Source organism: Paralichthys olivaceus, chromosome 10, assembly GCF_024713975.1.
Source record: "Paralichthys olivaceus isolate ysfri-2021 chromosome 10, ASM2471397v2, whole genome shotgun sequence".
NCBI lineage: Eukaryota > Metazoa > Chordata > Actinopteri > Pleuronectiformes > Paralichthyidae > Paralichthys > Paralichthys olivaceus.
The window spans coordinates 7,904,043-7,922,740 of record NC_091102.1 but is presented as its reverse complement, the minus strand read 5'-3'; the positions used below and the strand labels follow the sequence as shown (position 1 = coordinate 7,922,740).

Sequence of the window (18,698 nt, the reverse complement as noted above, 5' to 3'; positions counted from 1 at the left end):
TTCATTTATGTGTATTTTGCTAAAATACATATACCCACTGATAGTTAAAGCATCTTGCTATTTGCAGTAGTGTTTTTAAAAACGTGGTGTAACATCTGACCAAAATGTGAAAAGGTTACAACTAATGTTAATATCTGCAGCAGAAAAGAAATATTTATTACAGACTTAACATTAGAACTTAATTTGAAGGTGTCTGAGATTATAGCTTTTTAACACAAACTGAACATCATCACTCCCTTGTGCCCAAACTCTGCATTACAGCAACAAACGTCAGGATCTTCCATCCTCAACACCAGTTAAGTTGTTATCTGACAGCGTAGTTGATCAAGTAGCAAAAACACACCACATTCACCTCAGGGTGAATTTGAGTGGACACATAACTCTAAATCTTAGGTTAATAAGTTTATTCAAGTTATAGAATTTAAGAAGCCTGAGCACTGGACTAAATTCCAGGCAATTCATCTGAATTTTTGTAAAAGATTAGCAGGAATTTAAGGTTAAGAAAGTATCACAGCCTGCAGGCATTTGGACAACAGTCATGACCCAGCACACCTCCATAGGCATTAATCTAATCTAATCAGGAGAGCCAGGGAGTCTGTATTGCACAAAGGAGAGGACGGCCATCTACATTTATTAAATATTAAAACACAGGAGTATTTAATTAGTTTCCCTTTAGAACCTGAATTCACTCAAAATCCTGTCTGTGAACTTGGCACGTCACTGGTGCAGCGTTCCTCGTCCTGAACAGCAGGGCCACAGATATTTGTGACACAAGGTTCTTAGTTTCACTATCTTCAATTCTATGTCTTCCAAATAAAAAAGCACAAAGATGATGGTTTACCACAAAATTTTATTCACAACCATAAATGATGAGTGAGGCTTAGCGTTTTCCACCAACACGGGGTGCGCTGATCTTCATGGGCTTAGCGATCTTGGGTTTCTGTGCAGCCTTGGTGGTGGACTGGGGAAGGAGAAATGCATTTAATACATAATACAATTAAAATATGAATTTGCTGTATAACCCAGTGATTAAAGACGAGCAGGCAGTTAATATTTTTCATTTACTTCAAGTGGCAAACAAATTAAAACTACACTCAGTCATATGAAAACCATTTCACTGAGCTCAGATCAAATAAGCAACCAATCAGCAGATCTTACCTTTGCACTCGGGGCAGCGGGCTTCTTGGCTGCCTGCTTCACCTTCTTGGCCTCCTTGGCAGCTCTGAGAAAATAATTTTAAAAAAACTTTAGCAAACAAGTAGGTGAAATAAAATCCTTTTGTCTATCTGTCATGTTATACTATGACAGGAAATGATTGGAGAAAGATTAAATTGACCAAATAACCCATCGTCTTCAGCAAATAAACAAATGAAATATGTGCAGAGGTGTTAGAAAAATATTGTACTACACTTCCCACTTTAATCGTAATGAGGGTGACAGAATATAGTCCTATACTCCTGGGCTTAGCAATATTGGGAAGTAAGAAATATCAAGTTATCATATTATCAGTGGGGGGAAAAAAGAGACTAAAATCAGTCAATGTAAAATTTGTGTTGTGTCGTACCTGATGGCCTGCTCCCTCTGGGCTTTACGGACCTCAGGCTTCTGGTTTCTCTTGGCCATGATCTCAGCCAGGGAGGCCCCAGTGATGGCCCTCTGGAATTTGACTGCGCGCCGGGTGCGCTTCTTGGTCACCTCTTCCTGTTAAAATACATGCACAGACCCATGTTTATTTGTGGCCCAATATCACAATCTCAAGTTATTTTACAGATGAACGTGGCACCATGTCCAATCTAATAACAACCTGGTCCACATCTCTCTACAGGAGAGGGACGCCATCAGAAAGTCCATTTGTGTTAAGTGATACCTCACACTCCACATGAACGTCGATAATCTTACACACAGGCTTTGCTGCTACTTTGACTAGTCAATAAACAGGAAGTATGTTGTTAAATTAGAATTATTGGTGGCTATGAAAGTTCCACAGTCTTTATAAAATAAATTATGCACTGCAGAAATCAGATTTTACATATTACACTTACATGTGTTACGTATTGTAGCATGTCAGAGAATTTGGAGGCTGATCAATGGTGAGAAGTCAATACAGACGTCAAGGACCAGTACTATGATCTCCAGTTTTTCTATGGCTGTAGGTGTGGAGTGAGCACTGTTGCCCAGACTGCAAAACGCAATCCGACAACAGCACATAACACAGACCGACACCGTGCACACCAGTCACCTGCAGCCAAACTGTAGAGTGGAACTGATTCCACATGAACCATCTACAGTGATAGTGTGTTAATAGAGCTTTGAAATGTGTTCACCCCATATTATAAATGTAAAGGACCAGTGTGACCAGCTGAACATCATTGTGCAAGAACAAGTCAGATGCCAATATCACAATAAACTAAATATCAGCACCTAAAACTAATATATTGCTTGACCAACAAATGCTACTTCTAAAGTGGATACTGGCTGCTACGTTAGTGTCAGACACTATATCAATTTAGGCTAAAACCTAAATTCGACCATAACAAGGCTCTATGCCTCTGCAGCCGCCCGGGTTTGATTTCAGCCCTTTGTTGCATGTCATGCCCAATTCTCTGTCCTCCTTTCACCACTAACTGTCAAAGCCCCCAAAAACAGAAACACTTCATCCACACACAGGCAGCTACTTACAGACTGTCCCTTCTTGTGCTTGCGTCTGTACAGCACAGTCCAGTTGATCTGTCGGGGGTTCCTTTTGGCCAGGAACGCAGACTCACACTTGGCGTTCAAGAACTGGAACACCTAGATGAAGACAATAACCTCAGCATCAATAACTTGTTATGATACCCGAGTCTTAAGATCACTCCTGCAGTCACCTACAGATCATCTGGATCATTTAGTGACATCAGTCCAGAATGTTTCAGGACAAGTTAGTGCAAACACGAAAGACCTAACAGGTTGAGAAATAGCGTGCAGTGTTATTTGTACACAATACTCTTAATTTCACCTTTAAGGACACTAGGAGGGAGAGCAACTTAAATTGCAGCAAAATTATCAAGTTAAATAGTGAGCAATAACAATATACACACAGGAAGTGATTAAGGACAGAGTCTGACATTCAGAGATGGAAAACTAGTTTTATGTTTAAGTTACTCCTGAAAGCGATACACACATTTAATGAGGCACATTAGTTGACATGCTTGTGACAGATAACTGTGGACTGTGGCCACATGTTAGATACCAAACTACAAAACTAAAACGTGCTGTGACATTAGATTCTGTTCACACGAGCCTTTTGTACAACTGTTAAAAAGCAAAGCCACTGGAAACCTGAGCGTTCAGAGTTACCTTGTTTGCTAGCTACATAGTGACGCTAGCAGCTAACGTTAGCATGCTACATAAGATTCAACATAACCAGGTCTCTCCAGAGTTAAGTTACACACGTGAGTTCACAGAGACGATCACAACAAGGATTTCACGAAGGTTCTCGTTAGATCTGCGGACAGTGCGGAGATAAACCGGTGGTTACCTTTCCGTCTATCCTGGCGTATCGGCGGCCATGGCCGGGGTAAATCTTATACCCACTGAAACTGCACAACTCGACCCTGAAAACGACAAATACAAACCATCACTTGAAGAATAGAATACATGTGAAGCATTGATGTGTGTAGCGTCGTTAAAATGTTTATTAGAAGGTGTGGATGGTATTTGATAGTTTTCCCTTCACTCACTTCATGATGGCGACGAGAGGGCACAAAACCGGAAAGAAAGATGGCGGATACGGAAACGGAATTGAGAGGGTTAAAGTTTACTATAATACAGAAGTAAACACCGAATATTTTTGTTACTTGGCATTTTGTTAATATTTCGAGCGTTGTAAAAACACATAAAATATTATTTCAATAAATATATAAATCGCATTAGTACTTTAGCTGTTCGTCACAGTGACGTCACTACCTAGCAAGCATAGCATCGACCGGCTAAGCGTTAATTTCTTACTTTAAAACACGTTAATAAATTAATGGACCGAACAGATTGAACGAAATGAAAATATTTAACATAACTGTCTGTGTGTTTTTGTCGGTAACGTTATTTACGAGCTTATTTTAAATGATTCCAGCGGGCGGGCGGTTTTCAGGAATCAAGCGCAGTTGTAGTTTTTCCGCATCAATAAGACGCCGCTCTGCAACGAGCGAGACAGTCGCTGTGGACTACATTTCCCAGGAGCCACTTGGTTTAGCCGTTTTGACAAGTGTCAGACGCTTCTTGTTTCTCGCGCTGCTCTGCGGCTAACAGTTGTTAGCAGGCGGCGGGTGTTTGTCCGGGACCACAGGATGGGTGTATCCGATATAAAGTTTGATACCAATGCCGGTAAGAGTCTCGTGGTTCGTTGTCAGCAGAGGAACTGGATTATGTCGCGTTTGTTTTTCCAGGGAGCCGATGTGTTTCTATAACTAGCTAACGTTAGCTCTAGCGTGAGGGGTTCGCCCCAGTGATGCCGTGAGCTTTGTCCAGCAGATCCACATCAAAACAACACGTCGTGTCAGACTCGGAGCGATGTTCGGATTGAAACTTATTCGTTTGCCGGTGTGTGTTCTGCGGATGTTCACATCGGAGCGATGCATATTTTCGCGTTTCATGTATTTCACATGTCCAGCTGAACAACAGCAACACAGTACATGTCAATGGTTCTGCAGACAAGATCGTGTCATGTTACTATGATTTAGCACGAGATTACCCAAAACTAGCACTAGCTATAGCACAAGTGTTTTCTCTATACTGCTCTATAGATAAGGAAAGTTTGTTTGTATAGCACATTATAACAACAAGTCATTTCTTAATGCTGTTCATGAAATATAAAAAGCATCATGGGCAATTGTGAAAGAAACACGTGTCATTGTGAAAATGTTTTTAAAATAGAGTTGCTTAAAGAAAATAAAGAAGTAAATGGAGAAATTAAAGAGTGAAAGAAACAATGCTGTGTAAGAAATGAGTAACAAGAATGGCACTTAGTTGACTGCATACCTTCGCTAAGGCCCCACAGTCCTTAAATTCAATCAAGCTGCACCAAGCACCCCGTTCTCTGGGAGCTTATTCCTCATGTGTGCAGCTTTAAAACTGAGAGCTGCTTCTCCATGTTGGTTTGTTTTAGAAAGCAGACTTGTCCCAGATAACTTCCCAGGTCTAGTTTGTTCAAAATGTAGCAGCAGATCAGTAATGGATTACAGCCCTAAACTATGAAGTGCTTAATAAACCAACAAGTACATTGTTCCACAGACATGAAGCCATTGTAAAGATCTGATTTTAAACCAGTTCAGTGTCTGTCCCTGTGTATACTGTGTATGTGCATGGCTGCTTTAAGATATTGTGTTATGTAGTCATGGTGATGATCAACTCACAGTTGTTGTTGTGGTTTTCCAGTCTGTGTAATCATCACCATCTCTTCTCTCACAAGGACCCGTGGTGGATCTCACTGCCCAGGGGATGCAGAAGCTGGATCCCAGTTTCACCTGCTCTGATGACACACACACTCTCATCCTGGACCGGAACCACATCATGAAACTGGACTATCTGGAGCGGAGCCCAGGCCTTCAGCAGGTAGTTACTGACTGTTTTTACTCTTTGTTTAACAGAAGTATTGCACAGTCATACGGGTCTCCATATCTGAATACTGTCTAGTTTACTGATTGGAGCTCCTGTGGTAATTCCTGCTCTTTTCTACTTCAGCTGTCCGTAGCAGGAAACCGTCTGGTGAGAATGATGGGTGTGTCTCGTCTGACAGAGCTAAGAGTCCTCAACCTTCCTGAAAACAGTATTGGATATATCGAGGGGCTAAGAGGTCTGCCTCACCTCCAATGGCTCAACCTGTCTGGAAACAATATTAAGGTGAGTCGAAAAGAGATGCTCACACATTTACTTAGGTCTCAGGCAGCCGGATGTTAATATGTCAAACCAACACTTTTTACACAGGTCATTGAACAACTCACCAACTGTGTTTCCCTTCAACACCTTGATCTGTCTGACAATAACATATCAACCATTGGTGATCTGACGAAACTGGTGGCATTAAAGGTGGGTGCTTCAGCCATTTAGGTCAAAGACAAGCTTGAAAAAAAAAATACTATTATTGAGTTTTGTAATTATTAATATTTTTTCAATTTTCCAGACACTTTTACTTCATGGAAATAGCATCACAACACTTCGCACTGTTCCTGCCCACCTACCTGCCCATTTATCCATTCTCTCCCTGGCCGAAAACGAGATAAGAGATCTCAATGAGGTAACGGTCAATTTCTCCGACTCGATGCAGCATCAGTGATCTTCATTTAAAATATATGAAATCGCTTGTATTCAGTCACACGTTTTTGTTTTTTGTTTTATTTCTCGCTCCATAGGTGTCATACCTGTCACCGCTGCAGGAACTGGAGCAGCTCTCTATAATGAGCAACCCTTGTGTTATGGCGACCCCGTCATTACCGGGGTTTGACTATCGGCCTTATATCATGAGTTGGTGCCTGAACTTAAAGGTCCTGGATGGCTATGTGGTGTCACAAAAAGAAGGGTGCGTACATGTCTATGCTGTCACATTTTGTTAGGATTAACAGAGAGTGTCCACATGTTTGAATTTCTCATATATTGTGTGTGATTGTCACAATTCCAGTCTTAAAGCGGAGTGGCTCTACAGTCAAGGAAAAGGACGTTCGTATCGACCGGGTCAGCATGTGCAGCTTGTTCAGTACCTCACCAATGTTTGCCCTCTGACCTCATCACCCGCCTTGGAGACGGCAGAAGACGCCAAGCTTGAGAAGATCCTCAGTAAACAGAGGTATTCTGTAAATCTGATCTTACAGAGAGACTTTTAACACCGCATATCTGATGAAGGGAAATATTTACTGCAACGACCTTTTGTTTTGCTGACGTGTTTTTTTTTTCTTTCAGGTTTCACCAAAGGCAGCTGATGGAGGAGACGCAGGGGAGCGGTCACAGTCCTCCTCGTCCGACTCAACTTGATGTGGAGAAGCACAGTCCTCCAGTGGACACATCACAGGAGGGAGCCAGAGAGGTGGAGAGAAACACTGCAGCTGGACCAGATGTTGCTCCATCAGTCTCAGAGTCAGGTGGGAGAGTTTTGACTTAACACTATGCTTGTCTCCAGGAAACCAACTGTTTTTACAAGTATATTTATGCAGTTTTTGTTTAACCTCCAGAGCCAGTTGTGCAGTTCAACACTTGGGTGAGCTGTGATTCTTCCCACCCGTCACTGCCGACAGTTCGCAGCGCAAGGCTCAGAGAGGAGCACATGTCTTTGGAGGATGTTCACACAGATGAGGATAAACTCAACGGTAGCATGCTTTCCTCAGACTCCACCTATCTCCCCTTCATGTCTGATGTGGAGTCACAAACAATCCAGTCGGACAGCGAGGACGAGACAGAGACATTTGAACCTGATTCCTTGGCCCCAAAGTGTCCAGCTCAGCTCAAAAAGCACAACACAAACAAGATATATAATTCCCCTCCTGTGGATACGCAAGAGAGGAAGACTCCTGAAGAAGAAGTTATTTCTGGTGCAGCCGCAACAGCTCTCTCACCGGGGGTCAGAGGTAGCGCAGCACAAAATGACCTGGAAACAACCTCTGATTGTGTTAAAGTAGAGATTAAAGAAGCCCCCAAGCAGGAAGACGCTGGTATGTGTCCCAGCAAATCCAGTTTGATGGAAGCAGAGAGGGCGGCAGTGAGAATACAGTCTTGGTGGAGGGGACATTACACTCGATGTTGTCACCCTATGGCCAGAGAGGTGCGCAGCGAAATCCGCCTGAGCAGGATGCAAGAACACATCCTGTTCCTGTCTGAGAAGCTGGACAGGTAACTGACTGAGGGTCAGAATTAGTAAACAGTTTCTGTGACTGCATTCAGGTTTTATTTATGATACAACAGTGGTTTCTTATACTGCATATAAATATTGACTTTATGGAACTAAAAGTTAAAACTGATGTGTTCGCAGTGTGCAGAAGCAGTATGAGGAAGAGCGATTCCAAAGACTTGTTCAGGAGGAGGCTGTGAAGTTTCTGTGGAAAGAGGTCAGTGATTGAAGTTGGCTATTTTTAAAATGTCCTTCTCGTTCACTTCACCTCATTCATTATTAACGCCGTACATCATCTCTAGAAATACTCTCTGAACTTGTGCGATTTCCATTAGTTTTAAACTTTTCTTGTGTTTAACATGCAGCTCCAGTCTATGCAGCAGTGGAAGACGTCTGTGCAGCAGCAGCTGGCTGACATCGCTCAGGCTGTCCCCCTGAATCAGACCTCATCTCCTGGATTATGTAAGGCCGCGCCCCCAGTCGCCTCCAGCACAACGAATCCTCCCAGCACAGACGTCTCCTTCCCAGACTCTGGCTTCCAGTCGACGAGCAATCAGCAGGCCGCACAGGAGGACAGCTTCCTGAGCAGCGGGACAGAAGACTCCCTGAAGACGGTGCGAGCAATGAGTCCCATTCGCAGCGGCTTCGCTGGCGTGGACAGTGCAGACTGCAGCCTGCTGGAGCAGTACCTCTCCTCTGTGCAGCAGAGAGAGGAGGAGGCAGAGGAGGTGATCAGTGAAGGAACAGCAACACCACAGCCCTCCTCGCCGCTCTCACCTGGTAAAACAGCACAGTCCGACTCCATCCAGCAGAGGGCAGCAGATGTGCAAAGAACGGATGGAACGTCTGTGTTGACAGTGGACACTTTTACAGAACTTGTGAGTCTGTGTAAATAGACACTGAGTGACCTGCACTCATCTTGGTATCTGACCCAGTTTTCAAACAACCGTGCGCTGGAGTCTGAACCCAGCACAGGCTTGAAAACAAGTACTTTACTGTGAATGTAACCCGAGCTTTATACTTCACCTCTCGTTCTCTTGTTTCGGTTACACTTTCCTCTTTGTGTGAAGACAATGATTGTGAGGTAGCTTCAGAAGTAACTTAAATCTGTTTTTTAATCGTATACAGTCAGTAGGTTTTTTTCCTCTTCGTATGAAAAGACCAGGCACATTCACTTTGTCAATATCCACTGAATTATTAATTAACTGCAATAAATAGGACGAGGAGCCGATGTTTTAAACTTAGCACACATCCAACCACAGATGAATCTATACCTGAGCAACAACATGCATGTCACAGTTTGACCTATGAGAAAAATGTAAATAAATAAGCAATTAGAATTTTCCACACATTTGTTTTGTTTCATATTATTTTGAAATACATGACAACCCAGAGCTGCAGTGAACAATTATTTGAATGAACAATAAATCTGCAAGTTGTTCAGTGAATCCTTGTGTGTGCAAAGCTAAATATTAAAAACAGATTTAAATTAGAGTAAGCAGCACCATCCATCATTTATGACATTGATTGTAGCTGTGACAAGTCAAACTGTGTCCTGTAAAGAAAGTGTATTGCTAAAGAGATTCATCTTTTGTGATAAGAGTAATTTATAAATTGAACATTATAAATGTTTTAGCTCAGCTGGAAAATCCGACTTTTTGTTTTATCCTGGAAGTGTTTCCCTCTCCAGTGACCAGGATACTTGGTCCAGTAATACCTGGAATGACCGGTACGTCCAAATTGATATTCTCTAATCCCTGCACTGGCCTCAGACTTGTTCATTTATCTTCTGAAAAAGGATTGAAATCAGTTAATTAAGATCTGATTAACATTAACAACTCTTCTATAACCATTTATTAACTTATACAGGGTTTGACCAGCCGGTGATATGTTTGCAAAATGTGTAATGGTAAAAGGACCAGTATTTATAAGTAAACATGTTCCCATTCTGGTTGTGTGCCCTAATGAAATAAAAGATTTTTTCACAATAATGTAGCCCTTCAGTGTTTCTATGCAGTAAGAATATAAGATGAATATTGGTTAATTAGCAGCAGTAACTAAGAGGACGACAGCGGACATTTAGGCCAAAAACATGGAGTAAACGACACGGTTGCTGTGAACCATCCCTTTAAATGTCCAGTGTGTAAGATTTAGGTGAAAGGAAACTATTGTCAGATTTAATGTAGAATAATCCTCATGATGTTTTCAGTAGTTTGTTTCATCTAAATTGTATGAATTACAGTTTTCTTTACCCCATTTATATTTAAATACTTTATATTTACATCGAGTGGCTCCTCTCTACGGAGGCCGCCATGTTTTTTACATTAGTCCAGACTGAACACACTAAACACCTTTTGAGTTTTTATGAAAACTGAAGCTACCACAGGTTCTTCTTCATGTTAAGAATGAGAGGGTGAGCTGAGGGGTGTATGAGACTTCACCACCAGATATCACTAAAGTCTACACACTGAACCTTTAATGAACAACAACAACAACAAAGTGAACGTGTTGTGGTTCATCCTCTTTATAAACAGTCCATGGGTTCATCTTACGTTGTGAATGACTGACCACCAGAGGGCGCGACAGGGACGGACCTCTGTATTTCCAGGCCCCGCCCCCCTCGTCTCTGCCCTCCTCCTCCTGACACCGACTCTGGGCTGGCTGCCCTCCCCGCCGCTGCAGCCTCTCTCCCGGCATCACCATCTGCCTCACTCGCCCCTTCACCCCTCCGTCTAAACGCGATGCCCCGTCCTCACGTGTGAGTGTTGCTTTTGTTTGCATGTCGCGGCTAAAGCGGTCGCTGTTATCATCGTTAGCTAACAGCGTGTTAGCGTTGTTGCTGACAACTGAATGTCTGAACGAGCTCCGCCGTCCAGAGGAATCTTTGTCTGCGGCTCCTGCAGCCGCCAGTTAACGTGATGGAGGCAGAGGAGGGTCGTTGATGGGCGAAGACTGGAGATGGAGGAAATATGAAAACACCGGATGAGCAGGTGGTGAACGCAGCTGCTCACTGTCCTGGACGTGTGTGAGTAAACTGCAGGTATAGTAGGTCAGGTGTTACCGCCACTTAATGAAATGCATGATTCATGAAAAAAAAAATCTAATTGATTGATTAAGATCAGTCGTAAGTTGGAAACATTATTTTGCTGACGAAATAATAATGTTGGTAATTACATCAGATGAATACGGTGTCTTAGTTCAAGTTGAATGTCTGCATCAAGTGATTTGACATTAAGTTTAAATTCTAGTAACTTCATAGATATAAAGAAAAATGTAAACAATATACAAAGATACCTGAAAATTCACAGTGATTATGCACATGAGAGTAGAGAATATACATTGGGATGTAACAATTCAGAGATTATTGCACCTAAAGATTGAGTTGGCATATTTGTAAAAAAAATTTGTACATTTGACGTCACTTAACTCAAAAGTTTAATCCAGTTATGAAATTATTATTATTATTGTTAATGAATTTAAAAAAAACTTACTTGAGGTCCTTGACTTTGATCCGCTAAACCTTTGAGTTAAGTGACGTCGTTTCCCTTCAGAGTAACCGCCCACCTTTACTTCGTGAACGACCCCTGACATCGAGCTGGTTGGGGATGTTATATAACATTCTGAGCGCACAGGACAAATCCGAGAGCAGACGATTCACCAGCGCACAGAAAGCAGCCTGAGTGAGGAGGAGAGCTGGAGCTGGAGCTGGAGCTGGAGCGCAGGAAATCAGTGCGAGCAACAACATATCTGAGTGCAAGCGCACAGTTTGAGCCGAAGCAGAGGAAATGTAAGTGCAAACAGCAGCTATCTGAGTGCAGGGGAAGGGCTCTGATGGAAAGTAATGCGCATTCTGAACATAGATCCAGTCATGCGCTTGAACTGAAAGACCACGCTAGATTAAAGATGGGGATTTTGAATTGCAGTCTTTGGAGCCAGTTGAAGCCAGCCCCTGCTGGATCTCCGGCGGTATTGCACCTTTAAGCTCTTCCACACAGGCTTCTTCTTTTGGAGCCTGAATAGAATAGAATAGAAAGTTTATTCTCATTGTACAACATACAACTAAATTAAGGTGCAGCTCCAGAAAGTGTTTGAAGGGACAGCTGACCCACCACCAAAGTAGCCCGAAAGTAATATTTACATTCACATTAGTGCAGCGCGCACACACACACACACACACAGCCAGATAAGATATGCAGGAAGGAAATGTAAACAGGCCATACAGTGCAACCGAGTAGAACATATGAATGAAGAAGAAGACTAGACAGCAACTTAAAAATGGAACGTGCAAATATGAGTCAAACGGATCCTACAGTGCAAAGAGAACATGGACGATCATTTATACTCGCATTCAGTGCACTCAAGGTATATACACACACACAGTAACCTAGTAATACAGTAGGTATATTATTGCACTACATCCATCTTTTATAAACAGTCCTGACACGTGTCCTACTCACAACTGCAGGAGCTCAGTTACACTGGTAGTTTTCAGGCTGTTAATGCTAAATGTATAAAGTGTGGATGCTTTGCGTCTCTTGGTGTCTTATGTTTCATATTTTGTTTCATATATTTGATTGTTTTGTGTCAGTTTATATTAAATATTATATCTTTGTTTGTCTCTATGGAATGGTGGTGCTGCGGGGTTAAAATGCATGTAAAACAAAAAGAATGAGTGAAAAAAGAATTTCCCCTTGAGGGATTAATAAAGGATCTCTTCTTCTTCGTTTGCTGGGCACAACTGTCGGCATTGTAAAATGTGGAGGAGGGGGAGGGGGCACAGACATCAGGCAGACAGTAGCCATTTAACGGCCTGAAGCGCCACTCAGTTTCCTGGCCTTCCTTAAGAGCCTATTAGCTGTCCTTTGAGGGTCTGGTGAAAGACACAGGAAGAAACCCCAGCCGTCTTTAACTTGACAGCGCTAACAATTAAACTACCATGACAGACCTTCTTAATATATATATTGTACAAGGGAAACAAGAAGAGAAGAGTGGGCATGTGGGGGAGGAAGCAGTGGGAGGGAGAGATGAGAGAAGATGGAGGGGTGATGGGAGGGTGTGTTTCTTTTTGTTGTTGAGTTTGAATATCGACTGACTTTCTCCAGAATCACTTTGTTCAGTCGTCGTGTACATAGACCTTTGTTATGTTATTGTAACGGATCTGTTGTCAACAGAAATGCCTTTCGGACAACTGAGCCGACTTAGTCTGAGACAACTTCATCCCTCAATACAACTTAAAAAAAATATATATATATAATAATTGGACCTTAAGCTTAGATTGTTACAGTATGACTTCAGTAAAATACAAATGGAAAAACTTGAGTAAAATTACTATACAATTTCTATATATACAGATGTACCATGTACAATGCAAAAAATAATCTGCCACAAAAAGACTTTAAATTATATTTTTGAATCATCTAACCAGCAGACAACATGTCCTGTTAATGCTTATAATTAAACACAGTCAAGAAGATCTAAGGAGGACATGTGCCTGTGAATTTATGAAAATGCAGCATGACTGTTTGTCGTAGACTTGTCATTTAGAATTTTAGCTGGATGCGTTGTGGAACGCCTCCCGCTGTGCTTGGTTGTGATTCGTGCTCTGTCCCATAGAAAGGCGATACAGAGCTGGTGTTGTTTTCCTGTCTTTCTGTCTGATAGCAATCCTCCGTCAGCATCGGGCGCTGAGGACGCACTGATGCAATCATCGCTGTGGTAACGGCAGAGAGAGAAGCGGGGCCTGATTCTGGGAGACAGAGGGAGGCCACCATGTGCCGAAATGTGTCCAAATACGCTCTACTTTTCTTCTTCCTCGCTCTCTTTGGAATCCTCTTCCTGCTTCGCAACATCCATACTGTGGAGGTGAGGAGGGCAGGGGATCAGTGCTTGGTTCCAGCTGTTTGTTCATTTTCTACTCACATAAGAAGTAACTGGATCCATCTCAAAATGTACTTCTAGCTCTCTGTCGCTGCTTTCAGACATGCACTGAACTCCAGACATTTCCCTGAAATTTTGCAAAGGGGCTGCATGTGAGACGTCACTTAAGATATTACATTTTTGACCCTGACATTCTCCAGCTGCATTCTTCAAATGGGAAGAACAAACGGTCAAGATCCAGTTTGCTGGAGTTCATGTCTGAAAACAGCTCGAGTGTTTAGTTATGCTATTGCTGCATCAAACCAAAAGACTTTTTACAGTTTGCTAATATCTGTATAACATTCATTTACACTCATACGGTGTTGTGCATCTGTATTTGATGTATTTTTATCTGCCAGTTACAACATCTTCTCCAGCACCCCTTAACTTCTCTTTTTGATTTGTATGCCACCACTTCTCTTTTTCTCCAGAACTGGAACTGTCACACGATTTCAGCTCTCTACCAGCTGCAGAGCAGGATCCAGTCGTCCTACCTCCCCGTCAGTCTCCCCACTTTTCATCGCAACCACACCTTCTGTGCTCACCTGGGCCAGAAACCCTCCCCCAAAGATGAGCTGGAAGAGCGCTACCTGCTGGACTCCATCGCCTGGCCCGGGCCCCCGCCTCGCTCTGCACCGATGGCCTTGCGCCTGACGAGCGACCCTTTGCACAGCCTGTTCGCCATCCTCCCCACTAAAGGAGGCAGGGAATGGCACGTGGGTGACCAGCTGGAGGTCCTTGTCCAGATGCACGACTTCCAGGGTCGTCCCAAGCGTTATGGTGGCGATTTTATTTTGGCCAGGCTGCACTCTCCGGAGCTCGGGGCAGGTGTGGCAGGTAAAGTGCTGGACCACAGGAATGGATTCTACTCTGCTCTGTTCCCGCTGCTCTGGGTGGGATCTGCACAGGTCGAGATCACGCTGGTGCACTCCAGCGAGGCGGTCGCCGTGTTGCAGCGGCTGAGGGAAGAGCGACCCGACCGGGTGTTTTTTAAGAGCCTGTTCCGCCTGGGCTTCCTGTCTGAAACTACTGTGTGCAACATGTGCCTGCCTCCGGATCAGCAGCCTCTCTGCAACTACACAGACCTTTACACCGGAGAGCCATGGTACTGCTATAAGCCGAAGATGCTCAGCTGCGACACCAGAGTCAACCACGCCAAAGGAGGCTACCTGAAACACCTCATCACCAACAAGGAGGCACTGCTGTTCCAGAGGTCTGTCACTGAGAGAGGGAGATCTTTTCTTTTCTTAAAGGAAACCGTCACTGCAGTTTATCTTCAGTTGATCAAACATCCATCATCCTGCTTCTAGAAGATGTACTGTATCTTCAGCTGAACATTTTCATCTTAGCGACTGGTTTTGGTTTGATTAATAGAGCTCAGCTGTTACAGGAAATTATCTTTCTATCTTTTCATCTATTATTGATAAAGGGGTTGGTGGGTGTTTGGGGCAGAGGGTGGCAATGCTTAAAATATTTAGGGACTGTTTTAAAACCCTGTCACACATATGCAATGTACCAGCGGCGAACATTAACATAACTTTGGTTCGCTTCACTTGACCTTATTTGTGACTGAGCTCTGAAATGGTTTGTATTGAACTACTTGTTTTCTGTTGTAGTGGTGTAAACATCAAAGTTCACATACAGGCTTCAGGACCTGACAGAGTCACTGTGCTCCCGCCAAGAAAGGGTAAAGTTCAACACTCACATTTCAGTTGGTCCATGTTTATGATTTCATTTATTCAGGTTAATTCATTTGTCTGCACCATTTCTTGGCTTGAGTCAGATAAAGCAGAGGCAGAGAGCAGCAGTGCAAAACCAGACACCATTATGCTGGCATCATCTGGGTATTACTACGAGGAATCATGGAGGCCATCAGGTGGCGTCACGATGCGCCAGTTCAATGAATCGTCTGCCATCATTAAGTGTTTGAAGAACAAGATGATCCACCTTTACGGAGACTCCACCGTCAGACAGTGGTTTGAGTACCTCATTGCTTTCGTACCAGGTGAGGGTTGTTTTTTCTCTTGTATTAGATTTTTGTAATCCTTGTGAATCCCGATCACTGGACCCTCCATGTGTTCCTCTCTCCTCAGGGTTGAAGGAGTTCAACCTGCACAGTCCTAAAAACGTCGGACCTTTCATGGCAGTGGACAACACACTCAACATTCTCTTGAAATACCGCTGCCACGGTCCACCCATCCGCTTCTCCACCGTCATGTCCAGCGAGTTGAGGTACATCTCCAACGAGCTGGACGGCCTCTCTGGGGGTCCCAACACCGTCGTGGTCCTCAGCATCTGGGCCCATTTCAGCACCTTCCCCGTGGAGGTATACATACGAAGGCTGCGGCACATTCGGCTGGCGCTGGTGCGACTTCTGGACCGGGCGCCTGGGACGCTCGTGGTGATCCGCTCGGCCAACCTTCAAGCCTTGGACCAGGAGGTGAGCCTGTACAACAGCGACTGGTACTCCCTGCAGCTGGACAAGGTGCTCAGGGCCATGTTCAAGGGAATGAGCGTCCTGCTGGTGGATGCCTGGCAAATGACTGTAGCGCACCACCTCCCCCACGCCCTCCATCCGCCACCAGCCATCGTCAAGAACATGATAGACATGCTGCTGTCTTACATTTGCCCAGAGAAGAACAAGAGCTAACAGGAGCAGGACAGTGAGGAAACTTAAGGAGTTCTCCGTGTGAATCCACCGACATGTTCTTCAAATCTTTTATTCCCCTGAAGCCACCCCCCCCACCCTAACTGGAAGATTTACCAGACGGATCTGACTGAACCATCTGTTTACTTGCCTGATACATTTCATCTTTTCATCCGGGAATGCCAAAGACCTTGGTGACATGTGCTGAGGTATTCTGTGTGTATGCAGTACTTTTATGTAACTGGCCCGTATCTGCTGCCGTCTCTCAGAATCACAGTGTGCGCTTTGTGTTTTTCTATTAGTGTTGGTCACTTATTTTGCCAAAGTTAAAATCGCGGTGACATTTCATTCCAGCATTGTTTTTTCTGAGCCACGTTTCAACACCTCAAAGATTGTCTGTTACTGTTGATATGTGTAAACTGTGAGCCCGTGTGCAATAAGTTACCTGTAATGTGAATCATATACTGTATGTTTACTGCATTGTATTTGAGGTCCATGCGTATCATTGCCCTGCAATGCACCGGCACGTTTGGCAGCCATAGTATTGCCAACTATAATTTTCTTGCTCTATATTTTTTCTAATATAGAATTTTATTGTACAGCCGACTTTTTCCTGATGACGTCTCTAACTTACAGATCTGCCTCTTTGCCTTTCAGACACCAAATTTTACCACGGTAAAAATCATCAAATCAAAAACAGGCATTGTCCGACCTTTACATAATGACTCGTTTGTGTTTATATTTTACTTTATTTTACAGAAATCATTTTCATTCTATGTTCAGTTTTGTTTTTGTGTGATTTTAACGGACATCTGAGCGTTAATTTAGAAAGATCAAATAGTGGCACATGTTCATTAGAGCCCGACCGATATGGATTAGGATTCTGAAACCAAAATATGATATAAAAATTAGCAGTGATGCCTAAGATGTTATCAAACCTTCATCAAAAAAATGGAATTGAGGTTTGATATTTTACAGTTTAAACATGAACTTTATCACAACCTAAAAACAACCAAATATCTATTAAATGTAAACACATATTTCTGCTTTGTTAAATCGATATCATTTATGTTTTTTATATCACCGAACATAAACAATGATCCTGATATGTCTGTGAAAGGATCGTAAATCGGACTCTAATGTTCGTCAATGGACGTCAGTGATGGAGGGAGAAAACAGTGGAGGTTGTTAATTGACAGTTTTCAGATCTTTGTGACATAATGTGCCTATTTTTATATCTAATTCTGTCCCCGACGACGATCAAAGTATTAATTCATGATCTATAATAATTGATTTGATTTGTATTTCTGGTTTTGTTTTTCTAATATTGTTAAAAAGATCAAGTCATGAAACCATGAGCTCGCTCAAACTGTGGGTTATAGATCGAGCTCCTGTGTCTTCATCATTCAATTAACTTATTCCTCCGTCACCCATCGAAATCCTGGATCTAATAAAGACGAATTCTGGAGCCAAAGAGTGTACCTGCTCTACGTGAGGAGCCAGACTGGACTCACTGTAATAAAAGAGGCTAGCACCTGAAATGTTCCTCACCAGTTCATTGTAGATGAAATTACTGTGTATTTGATTTTTTGTTTTGTTATGTTGCACATCAGCTCTTAGTCACATTTTATAGCTGTTTCATTCGATGCCATCATGTTGCTGAATCAGCTTCAAATAATTTCAAATCATATTAAAATATTTAGTTCCTAAAAATGTGACGTGGACGAGCTTACATCGGTGTACCATGTTTATCAGTGTTACTGTGGGGAATGTTGGAGGATTTCAAAGAAAACCAATGCAGCTGATTAAAAGAGCCATGCAAAACCCAAATGACTGTTTTATTTAAAACATTTTCTGTGAATGTGTAGAGAAGAATTTTGATTGATAATTTTTGTTTTAAAAAGGTTGTAGCCAGTTTAAATTCTGTCAAATTCCTTGTGCTATTCTTTTAATCTACATGTGTGATCTCCACCATTCGTTATAATATCAGTGCAAAAATGTTGAATAATGATAAAACCAGTCAAACTGACAAACTGTTTTTTGAATGAAATTAAATAACTATGAATCCATTTAACTCATCAATCAAAAACAGACCCTGTCTCATAATCCTGGGTCATGTTCCATCCTTCCACCAAGTTTCAAGAAAATCAGTTCAGTGAGTTTTTGTGTAATCCTGTAAGCAAACAAATGGATCTGTGGACAACATAGTCTCCTTCCAAATGAACTGCTCAAGTACTGAGGTTTTGGAATTCTGTAAAACTGTGTCAAAGAAATCTGTGATAAAAA

The 18,698-nt window shown here is 42.6% G+C and overlaps 3 protein-coding genes, 1 long non-coding RNA gene and 1 other non-coding gene across 5 annotated transcripts; 2 read left to right on the top strand and 3 right to left on the bottom strand.

Moving 5' to 3' along the window:
* Nucleotides 1–830: 830 nt before the first annotated feature.
* Nucleotides 831–3,798, bottom strand: rpl24 (ribosomal protein L24). The gene is made up of 6 exons (XM_020109028.2): nucleotides 3,720–3,798; nucleotides 3,518–3,593; nucleotides 2,680–2,790; nucleotides 1,565–1,701; nucleotides 1,159–1,222; nucleotides 831–961 (listed from the first exon to the last, which is right to left on the bottom strand). The coding sequence occupies exons 1-6, from the start codon at nucleotides 3,722–3,724 to the stop codon at nucleotides 881–883; spliced, it is 474 nt and encodes a 157-aa protein (XP_019964587.1). The 5' UTR covers nucleotides 3,725–3,798; the 3' UTR covers nucleotides 831–880.
* Nucleotides 2,060–2,240, bottom strand: LOC138411959 (small nucleolar RNA SNORA23). The gene has a single exon (XR_011244448.1). It is a non-coding gene; the product is annotated as a small nucleolar RNA SNORA23 (small nucleolar RNA).
* A 34-nt stretch (nucleotides 3,799–3,832) lies between the features above and the next one.
* Nucleotides 3,833–9,837, top strand: cep97 (centrosomal protein 97). The gene is made up of 11 exons (XM_020109027.2): nucleotides 3,833–4,359; nucleotides 5,444–5,586; nucleotides 5,716–5,874; nucleotides 5,959–6,060; nucleotides 6,155–6,268; nucleotides 6,384–6,550; nucleotides 6,650–6,814; nucleotides 6,928–7,106; nucleotides 7,197–7,851; nucleotides 7,991–8,066; nucleotides 8,215–9,837. Exons 1-11 carry the CDS (start codon nucleotides 4,323–4,325, stop codon nucleotides 8,743–8,745), a joined length of 2,328 nt encoding a protein of 775 aa, XP_019964586.2. The 5' UTR covers nucleotides 3,833–4,322; the 3' UTR covers nucleotides 8,746–9,837.
* Nucleotides 9,838–13,227: 3,390 nt separating this feature from the next.
* On the bottom strand, nucleotides 13,228–14,490 carry LOC138411752 (uncharacterized). Its single transcript, XR_011244239.1, has 2 exons — nucleotides 14,356–14,490; nucleotides 13,228–13,703 (listed from the first exon to the last, which is right to left on the bottom strand). It is a non-coding gene; the product is annotated as an uncharacterized lncRNA (long non-coding RNA).
* On the top strand, nucleotides 13,571–18,242 carry nxpe3 (neurexophilin and PC-esterase domain family, member 3). The gene is made up of 5 exons (XM_020089622.2): nucleotides 13,571–13,711; nucleotides 14,197–14,978; nucleotides 15,382–15,452; nucleotides 15,549–15,770; nucleotides 15,859–18,242. Exons 1-5 carry the CDS (start codon nucleotides 13,619–13,621, stop codon nucleotides 16,413–16,415), a joined length of 1,725 nt encoding a protein of 574 aa, XP_019945181.2. The 5' UTR covers nucleotides 13,571–13,618; the 3' UTR covers nucleotides 16,416–18,242.
* The last annotated feature ends 456 nt before the right edge of the window (nucleotides 18,243–18,698 follow it).